Below are 16,012 nucleotides of genomic sequence, written 5' to 3' on the forward strand. Positions count from 1 at the left end.
CAATGGTAGGTCTGACTGCACCAGTAATGGGCACAGCTGGCACACCAGCTGAAGCTGCACACAAAAGTACTGCAGGCCACTTGAACATATTGTAACAAGACCAGATCCAGAAGTACTCCTAGGCCTGATCTTAAGAGGAGTGCATCCTGTCCATAATAGACTGATATTTTATCCCTATTCTAGTAGGCCTACTGACTTGTCCAGATTTAATTTCAGGCTAGTCACTCCAAACACCAATTCAGCAGCTCTCCAGAAGGAGATGGCAATAAGATATAGAACTGAGTTATAAAAATTGCCTCCAGAAGGTTGCCTCAAGGGCATGCTAGTCTGCAAGACTTTTGGCTTGATTAGGAATGTATGGAGCAAGCCTGCCATATGATGCCAGCCAGAAAACATTTAGTTGTGGAGCTGCCACTAATGTGATTTTTCTCTTTCCATTGGCCTGTCGTTAATCCAATATAAGGTTTTTCACATTGTCTTCAAACCACACCTGCACCTCTGTATCCTTTCCCCCTTTTTTCTTACTGTATTCATATTTGTCCATTTCGTTATTTTTTAAATCTCAACTTTTTTGCATTTTTGTTACTCACTGCTACTACTTCTGCATGGAACATCTCCCTTTCCAGAGTCTCCATACTTCTCTCTTTCTTTCCTTGCAAAGTACCTAAAATCCTTTCATTACTTTCACTTTTCTTCTATGTTAACTTGAATGGGACTTCTTCTGATACAACTATGTTTAAAATATTTAGGCAGCTCCTTTTTCATTTAATTTGAGATGGAGAGTGGCACTGTAAGCCTTCTAAATATTTCATTTTAGATTGTGACTGACTCTGCCTCTGTGGAACGTTTGTTGGCTAAAACTGATGTCCAGCGACCCCAAGTAGTAGAATATTGTGTTGTCTGTGGAGACAAGGCATCAGGTATGTTCTGTAGGAGAATTATAAGATGTGGTGCAAGAAATTGACTGTGCTCACGGAAGTAAAAAAATGGCACTTGTGGATGTTAAACAGATGAATTTGATTCTAGAACATTGTTCTGGCAAAACAGCTCAAGCTAGATATTGCCCAGCAGAGTATAGTTCTATTCCACTTTCTCCTGAGAGTAAGTAGCAATATTATGAGGGCCTGGAGAAGAATAAGCTGCTACATGGCATAGGTGGTGTTGAGGAAACTTCTGATTGATGACATGAATTGCCTGGCCACATTTAGGTGTGCCTGGCATAGCAGCTTCACAACAGATGGAAGTTTAAAATCAACCCCTAAGAGCTGTTATACATCTTGATCCTTATGCAAGCAAAACTCAAGCTTACAATCCAAATATACAACCCTCAGAAAATACAGTATTTATCACCATCAGGGTAAGCCTGGGGATTATTTCAAATATAGTTTGCTCAACTACAGTAATACCTCAGGTTGAAGTAGCTTCGGGATGAATATTTTCAGGTTGCGCTCCATGGCAACCCGGAAGTAACGGAGCACGTTACTTCCGGGTTTTGCCGCTTGCGCATACGCAGACGCTCAAAATGATGTCACGCGCATGCACAGAAGAAGCGAAACACAGATGCGCAGTCGTGTGTTACGTTCATTTCAGGATGCGAACGGGGCTCTGGAACGGATCCCGTTTGCATCCAGAGGTACCACTGTACTTTTAACTTCAAATTCTAGTATTTTGACGCTCCTACGTACATCACACCAGTTAGCAACAGAAACACAATAACAAGGCCACTCTTGTTTCCTGAGCTGAATGAAAGCATAGATAGCATTTTCTGCTTTCCGAATATCTGTGGGTAGATACATAAATTCAAAATCTGGCATAGGGCTAAGTTTTCATTTTTTTAATGCAGAATTCAGCATTAATGCCACTTCTGCTGTCCACCTTGTTTTAGTCAACTCATTGCCAGTGGCGTAGCGTGGGGGGTGCAGGGGGGGCCGGCCGCACCGGGCGCAACATCTGGGGGGGCGCGCGCTCGCACTCGCAGCTCTCTGCCCGGGTTAGGGGGCGCAAATTACTTGCCTTGCCCCGGATGCTGACAACCCACGCTACGCCACTGCTCATTGCTGCCTAACAATCATAGGAGGGACATTGTTTGAAGAAACAGCACTAAAAACTCATGCCAAACAGCATTATCCCCCTAAGAGAAGTTTTCTCTTATTAATCGTTAATTTGTGCCATGCAACATGAGGACTCCTAATGCTGACACAAAATCAGAGCGGCCAACATGGTGCAGGCACTCACCCAGCAGCAGCATCACTGCTCTTTACCTAGACAGGGGTGAAAGGTTATTGACAAGGTCAAGACTGCTTGGGTGTATCAGTGCACCTGTGCATCCCCAACCTGACCACCACTCTGCCCCACCCTTTAGAGTTGCTGCCATCAAGGGGCGCTGTGGCCCCCTTCTGCCATGTCAGCCACTCTTGCCCAAAATTCAATGGCTAAATTGCTGTATGGGAGCCAGACAAATGAAGCATACATCACGCCAATCTTAAAGCCCTGATCTGTTTCTGGTCACAGTTGAAAATATTGATGTAACCTTTAAGGTTATACGGTTATTATTCTCCCACATGAATCTGCCTCAATGTTACAATCATCCTCAGAGGCCCCTTTTCAAGTCTTCCACCCTGGCAGGGAGATTGGGCTTATAGCTGTGGTGCTCTGATCCACTTGGTACTGAGTCCGATGTGTTTCATTTGCCCATGACTTAGATTATGAGTTAAGCTGGCCCTACACTGGCATATATTTAACTGTTCTGTGTTTTCTACTTTTAAACCTTGTTTTTTGGTGTTTTGAATGTTGTTAGTTGGTCTGCCTTCAGGCTGAAAAGCTGGATAAGAAATATTTTAAATAAAATAAATGCTATGAGTAACCATTTTAGAACCATACTAGTACATCACTGATGGGTTTAATACACCCCAGTCTAACTAAAAGAATAGCATGAGACTTCTGTGTCTATGTGTGAAACCTGAAAATGCATGCAAATATTTGAGGATTTTCTTCTGATTGGAATACAATGCATATTAAAAATGTGAAAAAACTGAAAAGCAAACCACAGCAACATCTGAACAAAGTACCCTGCATATTATAAAAATAGTTCTAAAATCCACCTTCCTGTCACATTAGTTGTATATTCTTAATTTCTGGCTTTTTTTAGGTCGTCACTATGGTGCTATCAGTTGTGAAGGATGCAAAGGCTTCTTTAAAAGGAGTGTGAGGAAAAATCTGACCTATAGTTGCCGTAGCAACCAGGACTGTATCATCAATAAACACCATCGGAATCGCTGCCAATTTTGTCGGCTAAAAAAATGCCTTGAGATGGGAATGAAAATGGAATGTGAGTCTAAAATACACAGAGTGGTTCTTTGTCTATCAAGTGATAGATATGCATAGACAAACAGCCTGTTCTGTCAAGTATAGTTTAGAGGCTTGTGGTTAAATCAATTTCTATTGTTCTTTTTTATAATTTTTCATTATCCAAAATAAAAATTTATTTACTGTTTTATATTCTAAGTCCTAGTTTTTGGATCATTTGCATTGTGAATGTTAGAAATAAGCATTAACTGACTTATAATGTTTTTTGTTACTTCAACCATGTAGCAGCAGTGGTTGAGGTTTGATAATATTCCAATCACAAAAATAGCTAAGATGCTATTCATAGTGAAAGATGTATCTAAAGGTCAGATACCTTGAAAAATGGCAGTATGATAAGAAATAAGAAAATAGCCACAGGGCATGAGATCCAGTAGCCTGACAGTACAACTAGGCAGAACATTGGAACACTACTAAGTAAGATGGCATGACTTGACAGTGATGAGTAATGTCTAGGATGGGCATGAAAGTTATACGATGGTAGAAGCAATGAGGTCACTCTTAACTGAATAGAAGCTGCTTTTAGGTAGCTATTATGCTTAATAATGCTGCCATGTCTGCAGGTATCCAGTCCTGGTTTAGGTATGATTCATAGTGCCAAAGCACACAGAAATGCCGTTTACATTCACACCACAGTGGTACCTATTTATCTGCTTGCACTGGCATGCTTTCGAACTGCTAGGTTGGCAGAACGGCTAGCTGGGGCAAAGCAACGGGAGTTCACCCTGTTGCACAGATTCGAACCGCCAGCCTTCCAATCAGCAAGCTCAAGAGGCTCAGTGGTTTAGACCACAGTGCCACCAGTAATCAGCCATCTCCACATTTCTGAGATTGAACTATTGAGTAGAACTGGAACTGGTGCAAAGCATTCACTTTCACTGAACCAAATTGAGCTAAGACTGTATGCAAGCTAAAGTCCTGCTTTAAGAATTTACATGTTTTACAAGTCTTTAAATGAATGATTTACTTTTAAAGCTCTGTATCTTTATGTGATTTAGCTGTACAGAGTGAAAGGAAGCCATTTGATGTGCAACGTGAGAAGCCAACGAACTGTGCTGCTTCAACAGAAAAAATCTATATCAGAAAGGACTTGAGAAGTCCTCTAATCGCAACCCCAACTTTTGTAGCAGATAAAGATGGGGCTAGGTATGTGACAAATGAATCTTACTGAGGTGTATGTAATTCTGAGCTCTTTCAAAGTCACAGAAATAGAAGATAGCATTTAAAACAGGACTCAGTTGGTTCCTAATTAGTCCCTAGTTTTGAGATGGTTCTTTCTTGTGAGTTCAAATGCTATTATAATGTATCAGTCTTTCCATACTTACTTGGATACTACCTGTCTTAAGTAATGATGTTAATAAGAAAATATAGCTTTTTATTATTCTTATTATTATAAAGGACACAATACAGCTTAATGTATGACAGAACCTTGCCTCAAAGGATATGTACTGTTGAGGCTGAAATGAGGCTCTGATATTGTAAACTCCCTGAGACAAAGACTTGTCATGTGCTCATCTCTGTTGTATCATGCAAAATGAAAGGGCCTCTTTCTTTCACAGAAGGCATTGTGATCCAGCAAAGGCTCTTGCTGGAGCAAGTGGGGAAGTGATTTTTACTGAATTTCCTCTTCCTTCTGCCAAGTCTCCCTGCCAAGTAGCCACTCATCCTGTTCCAGAAAGATCCCCTAAACTTCTAGTCCACGTTCGGGGGGGGCATACAGGGTAGAGGATGAATTGGTAAAAATAGTTCTACTCCTTCCCAGCAGTGTTGCTGTTGCATGAGTGGAGTTCTGCTTACAGGATAACTGGGTCCAAGTCCTAAAGTGTTTACCTGTCTATATGAGAATAGCCAATATTCACATTTTAAATCAGAGGTGACTAACCGTGGCCCTCAAGATGTTGTTGCATGACAACTCCAGACATCCCTGGCTGGGCCTGACAGGAATTGGCTTCTAACAATATCTGCAGTGCCATGGATTAACTATCTGCTTTCAAACTTGAAGATACTTTGATAGAGAAATCTATCAAAACTGAAAGGCATGGCACTACTTTTGATTATCTGAAAGGGAAATGGTGTGGTTCTTTAATAATAGATTATTACTCATGCTCCCCTTTTTTGAACAGATCAGCTGGCCTTCTTGATTCAGGGATGCTTGTGAATATTCAGCAGCCGCTAATAAGAGAAGATGGTACAGTTCTCCTGGCTACCGATTCCAAGGTATCTTCCGTAGATTTCACTGTACAGTCCATATTTTGTTGCTTCAATAAGGTGCTTTCTGTGCAGATATATATGAATACATCATTCCTCACAAGGCACACAGCTCAGTAAAACTATTGAAGGATGATTGTGTAGAGTAGAGCATATCCCAGCAATGAAGAAAAAAGACTTGGCTCAATCAACTGGCCAATTTATATTTTGTTTATTTTTCATTTTTCAATGTAGTTTTAAATTGATTTTCTCTCCATTGCCATATTGGGAAAGTGGCATAATGGTTTTAATAAATAAGTTTACTTAACATGTATTTTTGCATATATATATATATATATATATATATATATATATATATATATATACACATACATACACACTTTTCTTTTGTAGGCTGAGACAAGCCAAGGTGCCTTGGGGACGCTAGCAAATGTTGTAACTTCACTTGCCAGTCTCAACGAGTCGCTTAATAATGGAGACACTTCTGAAATTCCACAAGAAGACCAATCTGCAAGTGAGATCACTCGGTAGGTACTTCATTATTAAAAACTTACTTGACTCATCTCCGAGTCCATTATATGTAGTTAGTTAACTGAATAAACTAAAGCAGTAGCATGCCAGGCTATGGATAATAGGCAATGCCTTATATTAAAGCATCACTGTCAAGTTCTATATTTAGATTCTGTCATCAACCTGCATAACTTTAATTACTCTGTTTAGCATTTCAGGGAATGGGTTATAAATAGCAAGATAACAGAATGCTGCTGTGAAGATACTATGACAGTGAAGCGATTTTCTATTAAACTATTTCTAATTTGCTGTTTTCTAGTCATGGGATTCTACTACAGAAGACTCTCTTTAAGTTTGTAATGGATACAAATGTGACCTAGAACAAAAACTTTCAGTGTGGAATGCTTCTATTCAGAGTCCCAGCCATTTTGTTTCATTTCATTCACTGACAACGTTCAGTCTTTGGAAAGTGGGGGTGGGGAATTCAGCCCTTGGAGTTCTTATACCTCCCTTTTGTGTGTAGAAGTTGCTATTTTGGTAACAAAAGAATAAGTACTCAGTGGCCTGGTTCGCATGTCACAGTAAGCCAAACTATGGGTTACCAGGACCACACCAAAAATAAAACTGACATCATAATGCCATTATACAAATCTCTGATGTGACTTCACTTGGAAAACTGTGTACCGTTCTAGTTGACTCAAAAAGGGTGTTGTGAAATTGGAAAAGGTTCAGAAAAGGGCACACTTGAACCTTGTGGGGATCCTATGAAGTTGAACATTGGAAGATTCAGAACAGTTAAAAGAATTACTTCTTCACACAGCACATAGTTCAACTCTGGAACTCGCTCCCCAGGAGGCAGTGATGACCACCAACCTATGTGGCTGTAAAAAACGAATTAGACAGAGGAGGAGAGGGATTATCAATGGCCACTATCCATGATGGCTATATTTGGCCTCCACAATTGGCGGCAGTAGTGCTTCTGAAAACCGGTTGCTGGAAGCAACAGGAAGGGATAATGCTCTTGTGCTTGAATCCTTCTTTCCCACAGGCATTTGCCCACTAGATGGGTCGTTGGCCTGATCCAGCCGGCTCTTCTTATGTTCTTTTGTGGGCTCCTGAAGAGGAACTTGCAGCTGCTTTCCTCCTTCCTGGACTTTTTCATTGCTGCACTGAGCTAAGCCAACCTTTGGCTTACTGTGTTACCTGAATAAATCTTGACTATAGTTCTTCAGTAGTGAGGAAACAGCTTGACCATGAGCGTACATTCAGACAACACACTAAGCCAACCTTTGGTTCAGCTCAGCACCGCAAAAGAGTAAAAAAAAGACCAGGAAGGAGGAATGCAGCTGCAAGTTTCTCTTTGGGAACCCACACATTTGCACAGCCCTGGTAACTATAGTTTGGCTCACCATGCATGGCATGTTAAGCAGGCCAGATAATTAATTCACTATTGATACATATGTATCTGCGTACAGAAGTATAAGTGACATTATGTTTTAATAGACTTACTCTTATTTGCAGTGCATTTGATACTTTGGCTAAAGCACTTAACACCACAGATGGAGCAACAGCTCAGAATCTGGCAGATGGGATGGATCCCACAGGTGGTGGGAACATTCATGTAATCAGTAGGGATCAGTCTACGCCAATCATTGAAGTTGAAGGACCCCTCCTTACAGATACTCATGTGACATTTAAGGTGTGTGTGTTCCCTTAATTTATTTGGGCAACTGAAAAAGTTCTCCAGCTACGTAAAATTTGAGAGCAGGACACATTACTTGACTATAAAATGGAAGAGTTTTCTGACTATGTACCAAATGCCACACATCTGTAAAATACAAAAATGAATTCACAATATATGTGTAAATTTCAGACTTTTCAAATTGCTAATAGTTTTATGCATTGTACCTGAGTTACTCTATATTCACAGTCTTGAAGTGTTATTCCTAACTGTATTGCAGACCCTATTTTAAATTCAAACCAATTCTTTCTGAATACAAAGTGTGGCTTCATTTGAGCTGTCATTTTAATGGGGCAGACTTTATATTAAGAAAGCTGCATTAAACTGTTACAGAGTTTGAATGTTTAAAGAATTAACACTATAAAAGTATAAAGGCATATGTATATTTATGGTTCCATAACAAAATGCTCTGAACATGTTTTGTATCCAAAATGCATCTATTAATGATTTTTAAAAGAATTGATGAAAATGGGCTTTTATACATGTACATTTCTGTTCTCTTACAGTTAACCATGCCAAGCCCAATGCCAGAGTATCTGAATGTGCATTACATTTGTGAGTCAGCATCCCGCTTACTTTTTCTTTCCATGCACTGGGCTAGATCCATTCCTGCTTTTCAAGCACTAGGGTAAGCAGATGATTTCTTTTTCATTTTTTACATAAGGAATTGGAGGGATCTTCTCAATCTAAACTAGCTGTGAAGAATGAAATTATCACACATCAAATGACACCTCACTCTTCCACCTGTCAGACTCCTGACTCTTTCATGTCCCCACTTAGTTCTCACTATCATTATCTTCTACACATTTTCCCACTATAACCCCAACCTCAATCTTTTCCATCTCCTTATATATCCCCGTCTCTATTTCCCCTTCGTACCAAAGCCTTTCCAACACCCCATATTCCTTTCACCCTTATTTTGTTATTGGTGCATGTGCTTCTGGGTTATGAAGCTGGCTTGCTGAAACTATTTGTTAAAGCACAACCCCAAATTCAGATGCAACAATATGCTGAGCTGACGAAAAAGCTAAATAAAGGTTTCCAGTGCCCTCCTTCCAGCTACACTGGGGGGAAAAGAGGAGGGGAAAGTGCTATCCCTATGAGGCTAGGTTCATGGACACTGTGCTAATCCAAGGTTGCCAATATTTTTATACCCGTGGGTACTTTTGGATTTCTGAGCAAGTGCTGGGGGTGCCACCCCTCCTAATCACACACAGACGAGAAAGTACCTATATGCACACTTTAGAATTGACCTGAATCTTGGAAAGCTCATAGAGATGAAAGAGGAAGTGGAAATATGCAAGTTCCTCATTCAGCCCTCTTCAAGGAGGAAGAGGTAGCAACCCTCACCATCTCATGGCCAAGGGGACAGGGAATGGGAGGTGGGGGCTCAGAAGCTTCTCAGGCACCAAGGAAGACCTCCTGCGCACCACATTATCGGCCTCTTGTGTAAACCATGGTTTAGTGTGAAATCCTAATGCGGCTATCAATTTCAGTTAAACCGTCAGAAAATCTTACACAGATCCTATCGTGTATTTTGCTAGCATATTTTATGTCTATTGTGGGAGGGAGCTTAAGCAGTTCAAAGTAACCACCACATTATCTTTAAATAAGGGTTCTACATTTTTCTTTCTGTAATCAAGATTCTACTGACTTTTTATCGTGTTTTGAAGATTTCTGTAGAACTTGGGAACATTGCTTTTTGGCACAGGCTATGAAGTAGTGTATTGCATAGCTGCTGATATTCTGTTTGTCAGATATTTTGCCTGTGACTGCTTTTCTCCCTCTCTTGATTCGATGGTTCTTTCTTAAGTGTAAGTTCGTATGTAACATTACATTTTCTGTGTTGCTGTTCAGCATGGAGACTACCAAGATGGGGGTGGGAACTCAAAAAATATTTGGAATGAGGGGAGCAAGCAAGGGACTTTGTAAGCAGCTACCATATTGTCCATTTTTCAGGACAATTTTTCTTCCAGCTGTAACTGTTTTTTGAATGGGAACATTTGCCCTCCTACAAGCTAACACAAATTCCACCATTCTTTTCAGCACAGCAACACGAGCCAGTCAAACATTGCATGTAATACTATTGCATAAAATAAACTTACCTACAATAAAATCCTAATGGAGCCCTAATGTTCAGTAGTTACAAAAAGAATTATAATCTATGCAGAAAAATGATACTGATAAATCTTACTATATTTATTTGCCTTTGCACCTTTAGGCAGGACTGTAATACAAGCCTCGTGCGTGCATGCTGGAATGAACTGTTTACTTTAGGCCTTGCACAGTGTGCACAGGTGATGAGCTTGTCAACTATTCTGGCAGCCATTGTCAACCATCTACAGAACAGCATACAGGAAGGTATGTGTGGCTGTTTTTTAAGGCTGTGATTCTAAGCACAGTTAACAAGTTGTAATCATGTCATTAGGACTTGCCTTCCAAGTATATGTGTATAGAGTCTAGGTGCTAAAAGCATCTGTTGGGTGGGAATAAAAATTTTACTAAGTTGTTTCTAGAAAAAATGTTTCACCAACAACAAGGCATGGAGCACACATGTTGGGTTGTATATTCAGCTGCTACATTGTGGTAGGAAACCTTGCGCACTCAGCAAGGCAGAAGGGAATACACCAACCACTGTAATATTTATTCTCTTGTGCACATATTTGTTTTTTGTCATAAAGGTTTCCTTGAAGAATTTACTGATTTTCATAGTAGATTTATGAAACCAAATCAAATAGTTCTTCAGAAAAACACAAGAGTCCTTTGGCTTTTTTGTGTTTATTTTTAAAATTATAGGCAGAAGTTTTAAATGGAGCTCTAAATGTGGAACAATGATTGTAGCCTATTTAATAGGCACTTGACAGTAACAATTACTGTATGAAAGCCAATGAATAGCCACTTAACTGCACTAGAGAAACTATCTGAGAAACAACAGTTCCAAGCAAGCATGAATTTTGGCTTAATTCTTTCCAAAGAGAACAGGTACCAGTTGGAAAGTACCTACTGGATGTGGAGATTCTGAACTGTGGAATACCTTACATGGTTTGCAAAATAAGGGTCAATGTTTAGTAATAAACATGAGTAAAATGTACATCTGGAATTCCATACCTTTCTGTTCTTGCCTACTTTCATTTCTGGATATAGCAGAGTCTGTCCCAAGAATGCTGCCTTTGTCCAGCAGATAACAGAAATATCAGTTGTTGTACAAAAAGCACCTGCTAGAACAGTAATACTATATTATTAAGTTGCAGGCTCATGTATCTACAGGAGAACTTTTTAGTATGATGGGTTTGGTTTTGGCTGTCTTTTTGTGCTTGTTATGGCTCTAGAAAAATAAAGTTAGCAGTTACCAACATTTACTGATTTAATTTGTTAAATCCTTTCAAACTTAATTATAATAGGCAGGTTCCGCCCCCAAGCAAAGCCCTCAAAAACAACAGAACTGATGTAGTTCCTCTGGGCAAGGAAAGAGGCAGGATATTCAGAGGCCATGGAGAGGTAGGTGCCCTACGTTTGATTAAGTGTAGGGCTGTAAGATTTTCCAGCATCCCAGATTTGTGGAAAGAACAGGCACAGTGAAATTACTGGCCTCGTGGAAAGCAAAGGATCACAGTAGATAAGAGAGCTTGCTGCAACTGTATGGTTGTAGTGCACTGCCTTTTGAGTTAAACCAATTTTTGAAGGCCATGGATAGATAGAATAATTAAAGCAATGTTTCTTGCCCCACGATTTGGGTTGTAGGTTAGATTAAACAGCAAGATCATTGCTATTCTTTGATCAAGAGAAAAGGACAACTTGCAGCCTGCTATTTGTGCAATGTTTAACAAATGTAGATTAAAGGTTTTCAATATTATGGTGGCAGAAGAGTCATAAATATATACAGTTATTACCAACACAGGCCAAGGAAAATATTTAAGTCATAGTGAACTTTGCTTATTTTATATATAGGTCATGCAGCATGCAGTTCTTAACAGAGGAAAATGGGGAACTAGTTCTTGAATGGCAACTTTCTGTTCAGAATCTTTTTCTACAAATGGCAACTCTGCTCTTTTGCATTGACTTGCATAAATGCAAATGTTGCAATATAAAGACCAAAAAAATGCCTCATACTGAGAAGGAATCATTCCACAAACCTTTACAGTTTAAACTCCCCGACATTATACCTATCATCTAAAGAAAAATGTCAAGTGCTCTTAAATTCTGATAAATTACAACAAAGATTGGATTTTCCTCAATCATTTTAAGAAGGAATTGAAAATAGCATGAAGGAGTGGACAGTCTTGAAATGTTATCACACCCATGCCATCTTTTCCCCTACACACTTCAGCCTAGCACCAATTCTATAGTTTCCCAACTAGAACCACCTCCTTACCTTGTACACTGCTTCATTAATTTTCAGATTGTCTACACTGTTAACAAAATAGCAAGGGGTAAGTTTCTGGCATATGGAGGAGAGTATAGAAACATTCAATTAAATCTATGAAGCATTAAAAATATGAGGGTAAGCTGCTGATTCCAGTCTGCTAGATAAAGCATATATTTCTAAATGTGCATTTATAGAGGGAAACTGTCAGTCATCATTACATTGAGCTTTGTCTTTCAAATAACTAGATGCCTGTCTGGGTAATGCATTTTAGGTTACTTGGCAGTCACTTAGGTCTCCAGTGAACATTTGGTCATATTCCAAAGCCTCTGTAATTCAGTACATATGGAAGCTTCTGGTTTACAAATTAAAACTCACTGAGTAACCAGACATGTGGAAAAAAGAATGAGATTTAGCAGTTTGATACATTTTTCCATGAAAGACTGCATACGTTTGAACAGTTTAAAACTGGTTGTCATCTGAAAAAGTCTAGATAATTGGTTGACTTACAGTTTTGCGCTCTGTTAAGAGAATGTGTAATGTCTACTTGTAGATAAACTTTCCGGAGACCGAATAAAACAAGTGATGGAACACATCTGGAAGCTTCAGGAGTTCTGTAATAGCATGGCTAAGCTTGATATTGATGGATATGAATATGCTTACCTTAAAGCTATAGTCCTCTTTAGTCCTGGTAAGGCATTTGGTAATTATTCCCTTCTCTTAAATTCTGTTTTGGTGCTCACTTTACAAGAGGGTAATACTCTGACACCAGTTAAAGCCAATGCTGAAGAAAATGCTACAAATGAAGGTACTTCATAATATAGTTCAATTAACTGACATATTTTTGTTTATTTTTCCTTTTGGTTTTATTGGGATTTACTTATGTTTAGTATCAAAGTATTAGCCAGACGCTTTCTTAAAAGCTATATCATCAATCCACCCTTTTGCTGCTATTTCATCTGTCCACATCTGGAATAACCCCAGCAGCATGAAATACTCAGTAATACACTTGAGGATAACCCTAAAGCAGACAGTGTAAGGCTAGTGGATTGCAACCAGTCTGCTGCAGTTTTTCCACAGCGTGCACACCACTTGTGCTAACTTAGGCTTTCCAGGAGGAAGCATTAATAGCGTGGGATGCAGTCTGCAGAGACATTACCTATCCTTGTGCCAGAAGAAATACTTGATGACAAGTAAAGAGCTGAACTGTGCAGGACATCTAAAGTTTGGGAGAAGGCTTTGTTTGCAAAGCTGACAATGTTTTATATTGGATGTGGAATATTAACAGAAATATGTTTGGTAGCTTTTAATTTTAAAAATTATAAAGGAAAATGCTATTACCTATTACACCCAACTTACAATAAATTTGTACTGTTTAAGAAGCAGATTAACAGTGCAGTCAGCTCCTAATATTTAACTCTGTAATTTGTCTCCCAGTTTCATGTATAGTAATCATTTCTTATCTTTAATAGAATAGTGAAGAATATTAAATATTTTTTGTGTTTTTAGTCTACTGTATATTTTCATTGTTTTTGCTTTTGTACATTACCTGATAATGTTTACATGACAGGCAGTATATAAATATTTTGAAATAACTTTAAATGAATTTATGAATGGCACACAAACATTTGAGTGTCCCAAGAGACTGAAATATTACTATTTCTAATGTCAGATTTGTATCCATTTATTTTGTGTAAAGGCCAACCTGCTTATTTTCTATAGAAAGCAGAAAGTCATGAGATAGCATATATTGCCTCTGGAAGCTTTTCAACAGAAGATTGCTTCTAAAAATAAATGTCATGTTTTTGATACAAGTAAATGCACAATGAAATGTTTGTGTTTTCTTTAGATCACCCTGGTCTCACAAGCTCCAGCCAAATAGAAAAATTCCAGGAGAAAGCTCAGATGGAGTTACAAGACTATGTTCAAAAAACGTATCCAGAAGATACTTACAGGTATTTTATCTCTCTCGCACTTGCCTGGAAGTAATTCCTGTTGTTTCCAAGTAGATGTGTGCTGAGTTGTATTCTAAGTCATTATGTCCCCCTCTGTCGGTTACCTATTGGGACCTGAATTGGCTTAGGTGTCCAGTGGCGATAAAATCCACAAGTGAAGTGTAACAACATTTAGTGTTGTTAGCTAGAGGATTTGTGAGTAATAATAATATATACAAGCTGTTAAAACTCTTAAAATTTAGATTAAAAATAATGGTCTTATTGTTACATATATAAAAGCAGAATATGGTTTTAACCTCTTGGTAAATTTAGAACCTCATACATTTATGAGGTTACTCTCTATTTGTAAAAAAGAAAAACCCAGTCAGATAGGTATGAAAACACAAAATTGGATTAAAAATTATAACCCCAAGCCAGTGGGGTTGCTGTGAGCGGTTTAAAAATATTTGTAAAACATTTTAGCAAACTTGAATCATTTCATAATCCATCTGCTCTTCAATAGTTATGGGATCAGTTGCCCCGTGGTGCTTCATCTATATATCTCTCTTTTCAGTGTTTTTAAAATTGGCATTTAATTTATTAAGCTACCAGGGATCCTATTTATCTCTACAGAAATGAATGGAACAGTGAAACTACTAACTGTCTATGCTAATTCTGTTTCAAGCAACTTCTCAAGATAGGATAGGGAAACAGCACTTTGCCTGTATCATAAATTCTATTTTGGGGGGTTGTAAATAAATATATCTGTACATATAAATAAATATATCTGTACATTCCTGTACAGAATGTACAGGGGGGGAAACCCTATTATAAAGCACTGCAGGGTTCTGTTGGACTCCAGGAATAAATTTTTACCCAGAAGGTTAATTCTACTCCAAGTTGGTTTTGTTGTGATACACAGGATAGCACCCTCATAATGTAAATTACTCCCAGATAAGCGTGTATAGGATTGCTGTCTAAAATACAATACAGCAATAGAATACTTATGTTGTATTCTGTTAATTATGTGTTGGAGTTTTAAGGAGTTTGTCCTTGGCAGCATCCATTAGTGAAGGAGAAAGAGGAGGAACATGATGTTGATATCGTACCTCCACTATTGGAAGGTAGTATGCCTCTGAATGCCAGTTGCTGGGAATTGCAAATGGGCAGAGTGCTGTTGTGTTCATGTCCAGCTTGCAGGCTTCCCACAAACATCAGACTGGCCTATGTGGCGACAGGATGCTGGACTAGATGGTCCATTGGCCTGACTCAGCAAGCTCCTCTTCTATTCTTTTTTTCACCTAATCAAGTTGCTATAAGTGGATGCCAAACTGGTAACCTGATGTATACCTTTTCATATTCTACTGTCTTCTTATTTCAGACTAGCCCGGATTCTAGTTCGCCTGCCAGCACTTAGACTGATGAGCTCTAGCATTACTGAAGAACTCTTTTTTACTGGGCTCATTGGAAATGTTCCAATAGACAGTATCATCCCTTACATATTGAAAATGGAGACAGCAGAATATAATGGCCAAATAACAGGCTCATCTTCCTAGAAGAGATCAGTGCATCTTCACAGATCAACCGAGTAAATCATAATTCACTGATTAACCTTGGCATTGTGTATAAATATTTTGATCATGTTCCCTTTTCTTGTTAAATTTATTCCTTTCCACATTGAAAGAACAACTTATTCCTACCCACGTTGAAAAACAAGATTTTAAAACCTGCAAAAAACGCTTTTTCTAGGATTCACTTCTGCCAGAAGAAATACTTTAATGCCTTTTGATGAAAGGGTTACAGGGAATTGCTGAGCAAGATTTTTATTTGGAAATTATCGGTGAGCAAAAATAGGTTTTATAATATCAGAGTACTTATGAACGCTGGCTTGGA

General features: G+C 38.7%; 1 protein-coding gene across 5 annotated transcripts in view; it reads left to right on the plus strand.

Moving 5' to 3' along the window:
- Positions 1-15,762, plus strand: part of NR2C2 (nuclear receptor subfamily 2 group C member 2) — a 35,449-nt gene extending 19,687 nt beyond the window's left edge. For 3 of the 5 annotated variants that reach the window (XM_053378070.1, XM_053378067.1, XM_053378068.1), the window contains 11 exons: positions 818-920; positions 3,149-3,328; positions 4,362-4,509; positions 5,487-5,580; positions 5,965-6,098; positions 7,603-7,780; positions 8,329-8,450; positions 10,044-10,183; positions 12,739-12,876; positions 14,035-14,140; positions 15,501-15,762. In XM_053378070.1, coding sequence (XP_053234045.1) covers positions 818-920; positions 3,149-3,328; positions 4,362-4,509; positions 5,487-5,580; positions 5,965-6,098; positions 7,603-7,780; positions 8,329-8,450; positions 10,044-10,183; positions 12,739-12,876; positions 14,035-14,140; positions 15,501-15,675 — 1,518 coding nt within the window. In that variant the 3' untranslated portion in view covers positions 15,676-15,762. Of the gene's footprint in view, positions 1-817; positions 921-3,148; positions 3,329-4,361; positions 4,510-5,486; positions 5,581-5,964; positions 6,099-7,602; positions 7,781-8,328; positions 8,451-10,043; positions 10,184-11,223; positions 11,321-12,738; positions 12,877-14,034; positions 14,141-15,500 lie in introns of those variants that run through there. The other 2 variants (XM_053378069.1, XM_053378071.1) reach the window with 2 other exon arrangements.
- The last annotated feature ends 250 nt before the right edge of the window (positions 15,763-16,012 follow it).

The sequence above is a fragment of the Podarcis raffonei genome, chromosome 2 (assembly GCF_027172205.1).
Source record: "Podarcis raffonei isolate rPodRaf1 chromosome 2, rPodRaf1.pri, whole genome shotgun sequence".
Lineage (NCBI taxonomy): Eukaryota > Metazoa > Chordata > Lepidosauria > Squamata > Lacertidae > Podarcis > Podarcis raffonei.